The following is a 17404-nucleotide window of genomic DNA, read 5'->3' as shown; positions in this document are numbered from 1 at the left end:
ATAACACTTGTTCTGAAGAAACTGCACTGGCTACTATATGTTTCTGGTCTAAATTCAAGGTGCTGGTAATAACATTTAAAGCCCTAAACAGTTTGGGACTTCAGTATTTGAAAGAGTACTTCTACAGATGCCTGCCTGCCTGAAGATTGAGACCTGCTGGAGAGGCTCTCCTTTGTGTGTCCCATCAGTGGAAGCAATAAACTGTTTGAGGACATGGGGGAGGGCCTTTTCAGCTGTAGCACTCCAGTTGTAGAATGCCCTCCTCTTGGAGGCCCAAATGGTACAGATGTTGGCCTCATTTAATGCCAAATTAAAATTTGCCTTTTTATGAAAGTCTGTGGGGCTTAGTGATTTCACCCTAAGTGTACAGATATATGATTTTATTTTCAGCATGAACTGTTAAAATTATACCATATGTAATGTTTCAGAATGTTAAGTTATTTTTATTGCAAGCCTCCTAGATATCTCACAATACACAATGGGAAAGAAACACTTGTAAATAAATAAATGAGAGTGTCATGCATGGTACTTTAGCTCCCAGGCAATAACAGATGATATTGAGCATTTAGACAGCACATCTAAAGTTCATGATGTTCCAATTACAGTATCACAGTAATTTCAAACATGCAGTTTTCATATTTACCTTTTTACATATTAGAAAAACATACTTAATTTTCTTATACTGTTAGAATTTGGTATCAACAAAACTCTAAAAATTACCTGATAATCGTTTGTGTAAAAATTTCCTATTGTTTGTACCCTCGTCTTGTTTCTTTTCCAAGTATGGAGGCACAGAGAGAAGACCTTTACCATTCAGTATCTGTCCAGGGGAAGGCAAGGGTGGCTTTGGTATTGAGGGATTAAGGCCAGTCTTTATTGAGGAGCTCACAGTAGTAGAACAGGTTGGACCAACAGCAGGTTTCAATAATGCACCATCTATCTTTGGATGTATTTTTTCCACTTTGACAGATGGAGTCATGCTGCAAGAAAGAAGTATGACGAAAGACCATATGTAATAGTAACATAATAATGTCTCTCTTATCTAGAGTGTTTTAAAATGACCATGCACTGAATCTCAAATTTCCTTCCATTTCATTAAATATGTCTATATTCTAAACACTCCTGGAGTCCACAGCATTGGAGCACTTTACTAAATAGTACAGTATGGTCAGGCATCTTGCTTAGTAACTTCAGAGGGCTCTGGTATCTTGAATGAAAGATGGTATTACATAATGGAATGGCTGGATTCCCTTTTATGAAAGATATACATTTCACATGATCAGGATTGTCTCCCTTTATGAAGTACACAATACTTCTCATTCAGATGCTCACCTTCATACTACCTCCATAAAATAATTTACACAAATTCTGACTTTAGTGCCACATATCTCTATGATTTCTACTATACACAGTACAGTGAGCCCACACCATATGCGGGCTCCTTATAGGCGGCTCTCAGCATACGCTGAAGCCGCCCAGTAAATGGGGCGAATACCTGGTGCGCGCACATGGCCACATGGTGAGCATGAGGCCCATTATATCCAATGGGGCTCATGGATGGCGCACGTGGCCGTGCAGTGAGCACAAGCCCCATGGGATATAATGGGGCTCAAGCATATGCATTCTTTGCTTTATGCGGGGGGAGGGGGTGTAGAACAGATCAGCCATGTAAAGCAAGTGCCCACTGTATAAATATGTGGGTTGTACCTCTAATTCTATTAAGACTCAGAAGCTATAGTTAATGCTATCACTCATTTTGAAACTGTTTTGGGAGAGTTTCTGTCAGTATTTCCCAAACTTTGGTCCCTCAGATGTTTTGAACTTCAGTTCTCAGAATTCTTGATTGTTGGCCCAACTGGCTAGGGCTTCTGGGAGTCTAAGTCCAAAACACATGGAGGACCAAAGTTTGGGAAACACAGTTCTATGTCTATAATTTTAATGATTTTTGTTTTTAACAAATACTTCATGCCCCAGTTTAATCTAACCATGTCCTGTCTTTATGTACCACTGCTCAACTGTTACTGATGGGAAAGGAAATGAAGTGTGGGACAAAATCACATTACATCTACTTTGCATTTTAATCAATTGCTGGTTAGTAGCCATTGATCAAATTAAATATTCCCTCCAAGAACAGGGACACAGATGTCAGTATTGTATTAGAGCCAGACAGAAATAGACAGATAACTATCTCTACTCTAACTAGAGTTAGTATAGACAAATAGAGATAGCATTTGTGTTAGTCCTAAAGTTTTATTCTTTCTCAACAAAACCATACTCACATTTTGTCATGGGGACCTTTGCTATGTACCAGATGTATTGGCCTATTGTTTCCACCAATTGGCAGCTTGTCTTTGGATGATTTCAATAACTTGGAACTGGATGATGACGACACACTAGTACCTCCACCACTAGATGACCGATTGCTCCCCCCTCCACTGCTACCTTTGCTTTTTGAAGACTGAGATGAAAAGAGGGAGAATACTGAAGAGGATGTAGGGGTTAAAGGCGGTTTGCTAGAGGAGCTGTGTCTTCTTTCTGGAAGGAAAAAAAACATGTTGATGTTAGTGAAAACTGGGAACACAGAAACATTCCACCAAGCAAGCTGAAACTTCTCTTGCTTCACTGGGGAAATTTAAACAAAATCTCTTTCAGAAAGCCTTCCAGGATCAATTATTACAATGTGTTGGGGTTTGGGCACTGTGCCTGCCATTCTTATACATTGCTGCTGCAATATTATTTACTTTGTCACATATTGCTTTGCTACTTATTTTACTTTTTGTACTCTACTCACATATTGCAGCTCCATCCCATTTCTGTTGATGCTATGTGATTCCAAAGAAGAAGGCAGAGAGATAGTGCCACAGATTTCAGATGCCCTACCTAAAGCTGTATGCTTGATAACTAACTTCCAGCTTTTCTGGTGCCAGGCTAAAGTATATATTTTTCATTCATGTTTTAACAAATTTAAATTAATTTAATTAAATCTAAATTTATAAAACTTCAGTCTTACTAAGTGAAAATGCAGAATTCAAAGATATAGCCGTGTTAGTCTGTAGAATTAGTACATACAGAGATCTTGTAGCACCTTTGAGACTAACTCAAAGAAAGTAATTGGCAGCATGAGCTTTCATAGACTTCAGTCTACTTTCTCAGATGCATTTGATGTAATATTGATACTTTCTAAAAATGTCTGCTGGATCTTGACTTTATTGTTGTGTATTAGGTCTTTAAATGTCTGTGTTATATATATAGCACGGCACCCTGGAATCCTATACACAAACCAATACCTGTTTTGTGCATTAAAAATAAGACTTTTTTTGCATTGTGACAATACAAGTCTGAATGTTCCTGTTTCTTTACTGTAACTTGTATTTTGGTCATGAGCTATAAAGCCCTAAACGGCTTGGGTCTAGACTATTTGAGATCGTATCTCCCATTTGAACCTTCAAGAGCCTTATGATCTGCAGGAGAAGGCTTTCTTCAGTCCCACCAAGATCACAGGTTTGCTCCCACCCACTGGAATGCCCTTCCTCGGGAGGCTAGGCTGGTTCCCTCCCTGCTGGCCTTTCACTGGCAAGTAAAAACATTTTTATGTCAGCAGGTTTTCTGTACATAGCAGGGTGGTTTTATGGAGCAGGTGGGTTTTGAGTCTGTTTTTAATTTAATTGTATTTTATGTGATTTTATATTATATTTTATCGTATGTATGTATATAGATGTTTTAATTGTTTAAATTTTATAATAATTTTATAGGTTTTATCTGTGAGCCACATTGGGTCCCTCCAGGGAGAAAGGCAAGATATAAATGATATAAATAAACAATAAAATAAATATTTTTTTTTTACCATAAATCATCTCACCCTCCTCAAAACATCACTCAGAAGGGAAAGATACAGAATTTAGTTGCCATAAAACAGACAACTGTTGTGACATGGTGGCTAAAAGAGTCCAAATAGTAAATCTGGATGCTTGAATTAGGCAAGCCAACATTGGGCTCAGCCCAATTCCACACCATTCAGTCTACAGGTATGAAGCTGACCTACTTTGTTAAAATATTATTGAAATTATTCATTCATTTATTTAGGTATTTATATCCCGCCCTTCAGCCCTAATGGCTCTCAGGGCGGTTTACAATTATTATTTTTAATAAGACAGTTCCCTGCCCTCAGGCTTACAATCTAAAAGACATGAAACAAAAGGAGAAGGGAATGGTGGAGGGAAAGGGGATGAGGTCCAGTGGTTCTTCTCTCCTTTACAGTATTTATCTAAATTATGCACAATACATTGATTGCAAAAAGAACTTAAACATATTTATACACCACCCTTCAATCAAAACATTTTGGCAAGTTACAGTATTGACAAAGCACAACAGAAATAAAACAATATACACTGGTCCCTCAACATTCTCTGCAGTTTGGGGTGACAGACCCCCATGAATGTGGGAAAACCCCAAATAAAAAATATTATTCTTTTTACCTGAGAGAATACCTCTTTAGGAATCTCCAGGTCCTCGAATGCAATTGAATGGTCAACATCTGCCAGAAGTTGGTCACAGAATCATGTTGGAGGACCTACAAATGCCTAGAGAAGTGTTTTCTCTAGGAACTTCTAGGTTCTCCAGCAAAACTCTATGGTTAACTTCCAGCAGAATTGCACTGGAGGACTTAAACATTCCTAGAGAACATATTAATCCAAACTGCAAATAATCAAATCACAAAAGTCAAAGCCACAAATATGGATGGCCAGCTGTAGTAGTTAAAGGAAGTAACAAAAATTGGGGGGGAAATCGGTCAAGCTGAAGTATTTCTAACATATATTAGCAGCAACCACCATTAGAAACTCTTCTCCCCATTTACAGGAGGTGGGAAATCTAGTGTCACAACCAAGAACTCAGTAGTCACCACTCTCTCCATCCCAGATGGTAGTGGTACCTAAAGGAGATAGTCTGTGTTAGAGAAGGTATATTTGCAGATACCTGCATCACAAACTGAACAGGAATTTAAAGCTAAGCCGTAGCATTCTAAATTGTGCTCAGAAGCTAGGACTGAAACTAGGAACTCTTCAAGTGGTGGGATATCTTTCCAACAACCAAACACTATTAGTAGTCTAACAGCTGCAATTTTAATTGTCTGAAGTTTGGGACAGTCTGGAAAGGCAGAATTAGTTTGCAGCATAAGTGAGAATCATCCAAAATTCTACTAGTTATGTTGAATATTCTAGTGGTTTTCCCCAATGAAGCAGTGAATAGCTATATGGTGTCAGCACATGCATCAAATCTGAAAAATGGAAAGGCTTCTGTATACACATGGGAATGTTTCAGTAAATTTGTGAAGTGTTGGGATTTTGCATTATTCTGCCATATCCTTGCACTTCATCAGGAGAACTGAAAAATTTGTGCAGGGGTCTGCACTTGTTTATGTCAAGGAAGTAATCTGTAACTATACTCTTTAGAGTTTGCATGGCAGCCAAAATGTGCATATTCTTTTTACATAATCAAGCTGCCATTTCACACTTTATCAATTGCACTGAAACAAATTCTCTAAAAAGTCTCATCCTCTGTGGAAGGAGTCTTGTTCACAGCATTAACAACACTGCCTTCACACATCAGCTTTTTTTGTAGGTGAGTGTTAGGTTTACGAACACTGGCATTGGTCTTGAGTCATCATGATCTGATTGGTTAACCATTTATTGTCTTCTTTCTATCTTGCTTCTTCAAGTAGGTTTTGAAAACTGTCATCATTTTGCAGACACTTATTTCCTTTGAAATTGCTGCTATAACATCAAGAGCTTTGGAAATACCCTTTCAAAATGAATGCAGAATAGCATTTGCTGGCTGTAACAGTTTTTTCATTATGTGTACCAGAAATACAAATCTTGGGTGAGTGATCTGTTGTAGATGTCCTATGGTTTCAGGGCAGCATCAGGGTCACTCTCAAAGAATTTGAAAAGTTCTACTAGATCTACACATGCTAGATACTCTACCCAACATTGCCCAACAAGGCATCTTAGTTTAATGACATTATTTTATTGAAATATTGGATTATAAGTTAATTAGACTGCATCACAAACTTGAAAGAACTGCTTAATATAGACATTCTCTTTGCTGACAAAGAATGTACTATAACTAGATACAACTGGTGGCTGAAACAATGGACATAAGGATTTTTTTTTGTTTTGCAGCAATTTCTGAAAACCATCATATTTTCCTGTATAACACTTGTTTCACAACAGCCCTAATTTACAATCTGTTTTTCATCAATCTCAACATTTCTCAAGGTTTGCAAGATTATATTTACAGTATCATGTGTAGATGGATCAGGAATCTGTGCCATTTTTAACAAGTGCTCTTGAATACAAACTTCTAGAGTCTACAGAACAAACAGTATGACAGACAAGTTCCCTCTGTCAGCTTTGTCTTCAGCTAAATTGACTTCTTCGACTTCAGTATAAAGAACTGGCAGTAAGGTAGAATTTGCCTCTGTTCTACTAAGCGCTAACTGCCTCACAATTGTGTGCTCACTTCTCCTGAGGCAATTACTGAAATTAACTACCCTGGTCTTCAATGGTATGCCAAGAAAGTAGTTAAGTTTCACTTTAAAAATTAAAGTAATATCTTTGAATATCACTCTTCATATGAAAATGGAAGATAGCATATCAAAAAGAAACTTTCATTCTCTTCAAACTATAGGTGCTAAAAGTCACTAGGCACACAATCTTTGTTTTTACAGAAAGACCCAGGGCCAGTCAGTGAAAACTACTTGTGATGCCTTTACCAGCAAAGTCTCACACATCCGACTTTGTTAGTACACAGGTTCACATGTGAAATGTTAAATAAGATGATTTATAATGGCCATTTTGCACAGTTGGGTGGAGGTCTAAAACTCTTCCAGCTTATACTCTTCAAACCATTTCTAAAATGAAATCATCCTCAAAGAACTCAATTATATATATAAACTATTAAAAACAAACTATGGGAATAATGGTCTCCAGCCATGCAAATTTTACAGGTCCCCATTATCAGGTCTAAATTATTAAAGTTTCAATACACTTCCTGGGCCTTGGAGAGCCAGCTCACTCTCCTCTCTGCCACTTCTCATGTCTTGCCTTGGACTAGTCTAAGCTGCCATAAAATTTAGGTGCAAAAACTTAGGCCTAACCACAAAAAGCACTGATAACACTGACCAGCTACAGAGGGTGGCAGGCCACCACAGGAGGAAAGAAAAGACTACCCACTGCATGACAATATTGTCTTTCCCACTTTTCTTTCCTTCCACTGCAAATTCACAGGTTACCACCTCTCTTCTCCATCCATCAGAATTTGTGATTCTTATCAATTCAACTGAAGGATAAATTCCAAACCCTTCTCTTCATTCCCTGTTGTCTTGCTTTACTAATGTTTCTGTTTGGGTTTTCTATACTAACTTTGGGTATATGGTTTAATCTCATTTTTCTGAACATACACGCTCTACTTCAAATTACAATTATTTCTATATAATTCTCATTGTGCTGTGTTGTAACTAAAGATCATCTGATAAAGGTATCAGACATTTCTCATCCTGTCATCTGTCTTACTGTCCTATTGTCACAGGCGCACTAAAAGGAATGCTAATGGTACTTAACAAACACCCCACTGCCAGGCTACAACAACACAATAACTGGTGTGAAGTAACAATATTTTAATCTGTACATAGTTTACAGATTCTTTCTTGCTATGGATTGGAATTCCTCTGACTTGAAAGGTTAGAGACTGAAGATCTGCTTACAAAGAATGAAAATGAAACGTAGTGAGTGATTTAATTCCGAGTTTCTCCTGCTTTTTTAAATATGAGTAATTTAGGCTAGAAAAATACCACAAAAACCTGAGTTGACTTATCCATGGGTCAATGTAAGTACTGTACTTTAAATCACACACAAATACACATGCATCCCCTGGTGAAAGGCATGAGTTTATTTAATCTGCCCTGGAAGCATTGACTTCCCTCCACTCTTCCATCCATCCATCCATCCATCCATCCATCCTTCAGTGTGAACATGGTTATGCCTCCTGCAATTTTGTGTTCTTTGGCATCAGTTTCATTTGCTTCATCCTTTGAATCCTTTGTTACACGACCCTAAATCTTATTCTCGACATATCCACAGGTCATATTAAAATCCATCATTTTGACCCCAAAACCTGCCCTTGACACATGAAATCAACTTGTAGTTGAGTATATATGTTAAGTAATGCAACTCTTTTTAAACTGAAGTTTTAAAAATACTATTCTATTTGATAGAATAACATTCTATTCAGTATGCAGTTACCTGGGTTTGTCATGTAACCCTGTTAATCATGTTATGAAAGAGGTTGCTCCAACTCCACCAACTGATCATTCACAAGAATATTTCTAGAATAGAGCCTCCTCTTCTACTTTCCAGAATTTGTTTCCCTACCGCAGAAGATAGCTACTTTCTTTAGTAAACTGCTACTGTTTCATGGAGAGTCTATGTGCAAAGACAATTCCAGGAAATCACAGGGAAAACAGTACCATCGGGTGAATTTTGGGTAACCCTGCATGTGCTTTGCTCTACTCTAAGATTGACAGTTGTTTTTTGACTCTATAAAATGTGTGAACATTAGGAAAATGAGATCCTTAAGACTAGAATAACTTCTTCAGAAATATCTAACACTGTTTTGGATCAAAGAACTGTTTGGCTATTTATAATTATATACATGCATATGGATTAGTTGTCTTTGGTGAGGTTTGCAGAATGTATTAATAGTTGATAAAAAGCAGCTTTCTTGTTTTACATTAAATTCTATGTTCTTGTACAAGGTCCATTGACCTGTCACATATAGAAATACAAACCAGAAGTCCAAACACAAGTTTACGACTCATGTTATAATAAATCAATTTCACAATTTTGTATACTACAGATTAAAAAAATTATTGAATTTTGAGATGGATGGCAAGATGCAATTGCCCCTCCTCATATGGGAGAATTTCTTCCTGAAAATATAATACTTCACAAGATAGAGCATGCTTAGAAACAGCAAAATTAACATTAAAAAGTTAATCATTTGGAATTCCATCAGAATTTGTATCAAGAGATTTAAATGTTTCAACTTGGTGCTAAAGAACACTATTTCTCCATTTACCTGGCCCTGCTGTATCTTTTCTGACTGGCAAAAACTAATTTATGGTGGCCATAGAGTTTGCATCTTTCCCAGACTTAGTGTTCAAGATCTTTTCACTGGCAATATGAGGAACAATGAAACCATAAACTGACTATTCTTTCAAAGAAAAATTACCATGGCAGTGTCTAGCCACAAAAAGAACTACAGTACTACATTATGTACATATGATACACTTACTTGTTTTATACAAACTACATTTGCCTTGCCACTTCATTTCAAAGACTGTACAAAAAAATTCTGAGCACTGTTTATTTGTGTATGCTAAATTCATTTTTACACACTGGGAAAAAAGTGTAACAATCAATATGTTTGGTCCAACCTTTCCCACCATCACCCAAGCCAGCACAGGCAGAAAGAATAGTAATTCACACTCATTAGATTGGCTAGGTAAATGTTCAGCTAATTCATCCCATTTTTCACAACTGTAAGGCTGCTTAACTCCTCTACTCCATTAACTAAAATCCTACTAGGTAGTTACTGGAGGAGTCAGTAATTGTCTTACTGCAGTAATTCAGACCTTTCCAACCATCAATCCCTGTGATCTCAATGCTCCCTATTCAAACAAAACATTATTTGTTGTAACAATTGACAGTTATTACAGTGTCATAATAAATACTGTCATAATCTTATATTCTAAGTACCTCAATATCTCTGGGCAAAAAATTAGTAGGGACTATGTTTTTGCACTGATAACATTTTCAGGATTTCTTTTTAGGAATATAGTCATAAATACTTATATACACTTCAAAACAATAAAAAAAGCAAAATCTTTTCACAAATTTTTATTAAGTGCCAAGATTCTCTAATAAATATCCAATAAAAATAAAACCCAAATAAAAACCTGTTACAACACCCTAACAATTCCTAAAATAACTCCCTTTGAACTTATAAAGGCTTGTGCTTTCTTACTTAATAAATCTTCCCCCCTTCCCCCAACAACACAGGCCATTTAGCCTATTTACAAAACTACGTGCTGTGCAAGTCTATTTGTGTTTTACAGCCTAGTAAATCTTCTAAATAGGACAAAGTACTAAGTGCCAAGTGTCTTTTTATAACAATGGCGGGAATCCCAGAGTGGATTTGCTAAGTTACTATTTGGAGGCCTGAAAAGTTCAGAGATGCTTTATGATATTGTTAAAGCCAGTATTAGTCATGATAGAGCCCTTATATGAAGCAAAGAAATATTGCTGACTATTTCTACCCTCTTAACTACTATTCACTTGGCAAATTCTGTATTCCAATACATGTCACAGTTAAAAATAGTATCTGATCCACTGCCAAGTTACCAGCCTCTTCTATTTTACATCTTCCTAAAACGACAGAAGAGTTCTCTCTTTATAACAGAACAACAAGGATAGGTGGAGAAAAATAAGAGAAGTACTCAACTGTGGTGATGGCATTTTGACAAACATGTATCGAAGTACTGTTTGGTTTTGTTTTGTTTGCTGGACTAACCAGTCAGTGTTAACTGTTTAATAATCATTTTGGCAGAAAGACCATCAATGGCAATTTTGCTAAGTTCAATATTAAGGCAGGAAAGATAAGGTGGAAAGATGGCAAGCTGCCTGAAATAAAATGCAAGCACAAATATTTCTGGCAATCACGTGTTCATGAAATGAGCTATGATACCTAGCAAAATTAAACTCCATAAAAATTCTTTTGTAGGAGACTGGGTTATATAAATGCATATTGTATCAGTTTGAAGTATGCAGTGAAACGGGGTGAAATTAAAGCAGAAACTGCTCTACTCTTATACAGGGAATAACCTCTTAGTATAGCCCCCTAGTGGACCCTTATACATAATATGATATAATATACATCACAGGGAAATAAAGGACTAAACAAATAATGCAGCAACCTTGTCTGACTGGGTGATCATTAAAGAGAGGAGTTAGAAGATAAGAATCTGCAGCATCTCCAATATTCAACGTATAGCTAACACAAGTACAGTTAGATCTCACATAAGTGAAATTAAGTGCTGAAATAAACTGTTACATAGTGTCAGTTATAAATTGACTTATTGCAGATGTAAGGTACAACTGTATAATTTTAACTGGAGTATACATGTAAGAAAATTGGAAAGTCTGAAAGGCATGAAAAAATAAATGTTATTTGAAAATCTATGTTTATATTCAAGAAGATGTATAGGAAAAAAGAGAACAAAAATAGGATATGCATTGGAATTATTCAGGTTTAAGAGAAGCAATATAAATTTAAAATACTGTATTAACAAGGTCTGTTGGGAAGGAAGTCATGTGTTATATGTTAGCAGTCAAGTTATGTTATAGCATTATTAGTGAGGTTAGATTGAATGTGTAGTTGTAAATTTGTATGTTATAGTGTGTTATGGTTTCTGTCTTCCTGTTTTTTGAATTACAGTGGGTCCTCGCCATACGCTGCCTTTTTATAGGTGGCTTTGAGCATAATTTGTTTCCAATGGGGCTCAAGCATAGGCGAATTCGCCTTATGCGGAGGGATCCGAAACGGATCCCCCGCGTACGGCGAGGACCCACTGTATTTACAGTGAAAAATAATTTTTTAAAAATAAATTGAATTATGGTGTGTGAGGTATTATTTGCCTGCAAGCCATTTCTGATTTATGGCAACATCTAAGGTGAAACTGTCACAGGGTTTTCTTGGTAAGTTCTTCAGAGGGGGTTTGCCAATGCCATTCTCTGAGGCTGAGAGACTGTGACTTGCCCAGTACAATATAAGCATCCAAACACTAAGTTAAAAGCATGCTGTATGAGAGCCAGTATGGTGTAGTGGTTTGAGCATTGGACTACGACTCTGGAGACCTGGGTCAATTCCTTGCTCAGCCATGAAACCCACTGACCTTGAGCATGTAATACACTCTCAGATGAAGGTGATGGCAAACCCGCTCTGATCAAATCTTCCCCAGAAAACCCCATAATAGGTTTGTCTTAGGGTTTCCGTAAGTTGGAAACAACTTGAAGGCACACAACAAGAACATATGACAAAAACGCAACACCCACTTCTTGTGAATGATGTGACAGATGCCAGCATACAGGATTTCCAAGTTGCTAAAAACAAATATTTTAATAGTATGATGTCACACTTGGATGTAAATATGTGAAACCTTAAAGTACAGTGCGTCCTTGCCTTATGCAGGGATCCGTTCCGGATCCCGCCGCGTAAGGCAAATTCTGCCTATGCTCGAGCCCCATTGTTTCCAATGGGGCTCGTGCATGGTGGTTGCGGCGGCGCGCCGGGCGCAACGGGCGTGTGTGCCCATTCAATTGAATGGGACACACCACCCCTTCTGCCCCGCAGCTTGCGCGCGTATGCTCAAGCTGCATATGGTGCGCCCGCGTATGGCGCGCCCACATATGGCGCAGGCGCGCTGTATGAAGTAAGAGTTCACTGGGCATGAATGGCAAAAAGACATACCATCGTAAAGAAACTAAACAGCTTGCACACTTCCAGTCTTTACAACTCAGAGAAATATGACAGTGCCCTAAAAATTTATGTTACTTTAAACCAGCAACATGTTTTTATTAAATCACCTCAGTTGACAGCAACTGCCATTTGGTTCCTCCTCTCCCAGAACTGTCTCCCATCAGCAGCAGTTCAACCATCCTAGGGGTGGCCGGAGGACAGCACTGAGACACTGAGGAGTGCTTTGATTGTGAGTTCCTGAATGGCAGGGGGTTGGACTGGATGGCCCTTGGAGTCTCTTCCAACTCTATGAGTCTCCACTGCTTACTTGGATTGATGCAAGTTAGCACCTTCATTCCCAGAATGGTCTGACATGGCAGACCGGTCATTATAACATTCATGTACCTTATCAAATACTATGTTCTCAATTTGCTTGTTCTCTTGTTCCCATTGGTTTTGTTTCATCATATATATCTTGCATTGTAATCCTGAAGATGTGAGCCGGCATGGTGCAGTGGTTTGAGCACTAGACTAGGACTCTGGATACCAGGATCTGAATCCTGGCTTGGCTATGCAAACCCACTGGGTGACCTTGGGCAAGTCACAGTCTCTTAGCCTCGGGGAAGGCAATGGCAAACCTCTTCTGAACAAATCTTGTCAAGAAAATCCCATGACAGGTTTGCCTTAGGGTCGCCATAAGTTGGAAATGACTTGGAGGCACACAACAACAACAACAACAACAACAACCCTGAAAGACAGGGACCATCTTATCTTTTAAATCTCAGTTCCATGCTTAGAAAATGTTAGGTCATTTATATAACCGCAGAAGACAAGATCAAGGAGATGTAGTAGAAAGGAGATGACAGGAAAGCTCTACTGCATGTGCAGCCCTCTGGTTGTGCAATGCTGGCTCAGATTCACAGTCTGGGTTAAGTGATACAACTCTTCAGAGTGTAGTTAAAATTGCACAAAAGAACTGTGGTCACAAAAGAGAGCAAGAGACAGATTACAGGACCATAGGTTTATGGAATGCTGTGGCAAAAAAATAAAAATAAAAAAGGGCTGTATCCCTGAAAGGTTTCTCGTTCTCCAAAGAAGAAAATGAAAACAAACAAACAAGAAAAACAAGGTATAGTCTTCTAAATGGAAATATTTTACTGTGCAATACAAAATGACCAGCATGGGCTGTACAATAAATTAAACATAATAATACTTCTTAGGTCCAAAGTACACGCACAGCAACAAAATAAAAACACAGTAAAAGACCAAATCTAAATTGTCTTATCCAGTCAAACTTCAGAATGTAAAACAAGGACGAGCAACCTTGGAGAATCTGAGACAACTCTCCTCTTGACAATACTGGAAGTGGCTTAATCTTTGATTAAAATGTGTTAGCTTCTGTAATTGTGAAAATAATGTACCCCCTCCTCCTTATTTTAGGGAAGAACTGTACCTGCTACCAGGCTTCTGAGGCACAATTCTCCCTTTTCTCACAAAAATACCAAGGAGAGGAAGTATTCTATGACATAGCTGTGTTAGTCTGGAAAACCAGTATGCAAATGGACTTTGTAGCACCTTTGAGACTGTCAGAAAGCAAGCAGGTACTTTTGTAGACTTGAGTCTAATTACTCAGATGAATGGGATGGAAACAGACTCAAGTCTGTGAAAGCTTCTTTCTTTCAGTTGGTCTCAAAGGTGCTACAAGATTCCTTTGTATAAAGAGGGGAAGGGTGATGGAGTACCAGGAGCTGCAAAGAAATGTCCTTAGGAACCACATGATCCTCATCCCTGCCACAGAATGATAAAATCAAAAACAAATAATTATAAATTGCTGTCAACGTATTCAAAAGAGAAGAACACCATTCTCAATATTTCACCATCTCACCATATATTAAGCAAAAGAATAAAAATGGAACTTTTTTTATCCACTGTACTTTTCAAAAAATCCAGGTTATGATGTGTTGTGGCCCCCCAGTAACGGTTAAGAGATGATACATAAACAATTAAAATAAATAATAAATAAAAATACACTCACTAGAAAAAAAAAATCCTGAGTAAAAAGAGGAAAAGATCCCCAAAGGGCTCTCAGTTTCAATGCAATAGCAAGTTGGGGACTTCAAAGGGAAAGACAGAACTTCGAAAATTCTAACCCGTCTAGACACAAGCAATTAATAACTACAAAGGTTGTTTGCAGGCAACTGTTAAGACATGCAAGCACTCTTAGACAGTTCTTGTGATTCTCCATTATACTTTTACATTGCCATTGAGTGAAAGGACCAGTGCTTATTATACCCAAGGAATGAGAAACAGATCGTGGGTACACATGATCTGGATTCACCACCTTTTCCTTGATTAGTGTGACCAATAGACTAGAGGAAAGAATGTCAGCTTTCTCTTGAAAATCTCGCAGTGTGAAATTGAAAGCAAAAAGGTATTTCATAGAACTGGAAGAGACCCCAAGGGCCATCCATTCCAACCCCCCTGCCATACAAGAATACACAATCAAAGCACCCCCACCACTCCACCACCCTCCGAGGGAGTGTGCTCCACACTTGAACAGCTCTTACTGTCAGCAAGTTCCTCCTGATGTTTAGGTGGAATCTCTGTTGCTTTTTGTGGGTTTTTCGGGCTATGTGGCCATGTTCTAGAAGAGTTTCTTCCTGATATTTCTCTGAAGATGCCAGCCACAGATGCTGGCGAAACGTCAGGAAGAAAGTCTTTTAGAACATGGCCACATAGCCCGAAAAACCCACAAAAAACTATGGATGTTGGCCATGAAAGCCTTTGACTTTACAGAGGCTAGATGACCATCTGTCGGGGATGCTTTAATTGTAAGTTCCTGCATGGCAGGTGGTTAGACTGGATGGCCCTTGAGGTCTCTTACAGGTCTGTGATTCTACAATTCTAGTATTCATTAGCAGTCACCAATGTAAGTACTAAGTAAGGCTGATCCTGCTTAGTTTCCAAGATCAGCCAGGATCTGGTGCCTTTACGATACTGCAGAGACATTTGGCTGACTTGATACCATGGAGAAACCCACCTCTTAAGTACACTTATGCCTACTAAATTTCTGTGGCTCTGCAGCAAAAATAAAGAATATGTGACAACTGTTATCATCCAGGAAATGTCAGGGAACATATAAAAAGAAGATAGAGTTATACTATTGTTATATCTAAAGAGATACATTTCAGATACAGTCAAGTAGCAACATCAACACAAGAAGGAGAGCAGAAGACTTAAGACTGGGACTTCAGTGCCCAACATAGGGCCTAAGACCCAGCCCCTCCCATAACTCATCTGTACATAATTATGAAAACATGCTAAATAGCCAAATGAAACTTACACACTTATCAGTGTATAATAATAATAATAATAATAATTTATATTACAACAATACAGGTAGCTCTTCAATTTCTATTGCACAGAATACAGAATCCTGTTAGCAACCAAGTACTTTAATGAACACTGGCAAGAGGATGTCTTCCACAACCATTCTACCTCACAGTAAAACATATAGGAAATAAAGGCTTAGTTTAGAAAGGAACATCTGCATCCCAAAGAAATCAATCTCTCTCTCTCTTTTTTTTTTTACACAGTGTCTAATGGGCTGGATTCATATCTACAGAATCTGGGAGAGGCTATACACTGGGCCTTTGGTATATGCTGGCCTTTGGTTCCAGGATCCTCCATGGACACCAAAATCTGTGGATGCTCACCTCATTAACTACAATGGCATAGTAAAATGGTGTCTCTTATATAAAATGACAAAGTCAAGGTTTACATATTGGAATTTATATTTTTAAAAAATATTTTAAAGCCACAGATAGTTGAATCTGTGGATGAAAAATCTGTGGATACAGAGGGCCGAATGTAGTAGCTTCTTGCCTCACAGGGCTTTTTTAAAAAACAAAATGTAACAAGGTTAAAATGGAAAAGCTTTTTCCAATTAAGAAGTGCTATATAAAATGACAAGTGAAGTGATGACTATATAATATTCACAGCAGTACACCTTTAAAAATTCAACCACAAATTTAAAAATTAAATCTCAACCCTCAAGGTTTGCCTGTATCCATAAAAATCTTCCACATTATATAACATTGTGAGTGAGCTGTATAAAAATCTGTAAACTTGTCTATAAAGATTTCATGCTAGATGAATTTTGATAATTGAAGAGACAAAAAGAGTCCAAATGCTGAAACTATGTATTCTATAATGCCACACTTCTTCAGCACCTTAGGTAATTTTAAAGAATCTACTAGTCTACATGTATAATATTTTAAATTCCTACAAGTGTTAGTTCATCAAGATTTGATGAAGAGAAAGCTGGCCTAAAATGAGTAGAAACAAAAGTAGAAAACTGCAATGTCAGCAGAGGGGTCTTTAGAATTCTCAGGCAGAGAAGTTCAGCTCCTTAAAACTGCCAATCCCAGCATGCAACAGGAGGCTGCTAGAGGAGTCACACTGGAATAGTACCTCTTTAAGAGCATAGTGTGATAAACATCTAGCTCTCTGCAAATGAGTCTTCTCAATTATTCTTGAGCAAAGAATGTCGCTTGACTTCACTATCTGAAAATCAACTGAATTGGTCCTGCAAACAATATATGGATACAGGTAATTTCTATCAATGGGACAGGGGAGAAATGTGTTGCTGCAATGGTAGAAACTGCTTCGACTCTTAGCAAAGTTAATATTTTAACTGACATCTTCCTCAAGACATTAAGGTTGAATACAGAGGGATCCGCATGCATGAATTTAACAGGATCTTAAGATTTCAGCATCAACAAGGAGTGCAAATGGTTTAAAACAGCACAATGCAAAATCATTATAAAAA

The 17404-nt window shown here is 37.8% G+C and overlaps 1 protein-coding gene across 7 annotated transcripts in view; it reads right to left on the bottom strand.

Annotated features, from left to right (window-relative positions):
* ATXN7 (ataxin 7) overlaps positions 1 to 17404 on the bottom strand; it is a 146886-nt gene that overhangs the window by 11967 nt on the left and 117515 nt on the right. For all 7 annotated transcript variants that reach the window (XM_042455863.1, XM_042455861.1, XM_042455865.1 and 4 more), the window contains 2 exons: positions 2280 to 2535; positions 721 to 980 (listed from right to left, as the gene is read on the bottom strand). In XM_042455863.1, coding sequence (XP_042311797.1) covers positions 721 to 980; positions 2280 to 2535 — 516 coding nt within the window. The remainder of the gene's footprint in view (positions 1 to 720; positions 981 to 2279; positions 2536 to 17404) is intronic.

This window comes from Sceloporus undulatus, chromosome 2 (assembly GCF_019175285.1).
Source record: "Sceloporus undulatus isolate JIND9_A2432 ecotype Alabama chromosome 2, SceUnd_v1.1, whole genome shotgun sequence".
Lineage (NCBI taxonomy): Eukaryota > Metazoa > Chordata > Lepidosauria > Squamata > Phrynosomatidae > Sceloporus > Sceloporus undulatus.
The sequence above is the reverse complement of the archived record's forward strand: the minus strand, read 5'-3'. Positions and strand labels throughout refer to the sequence as shown.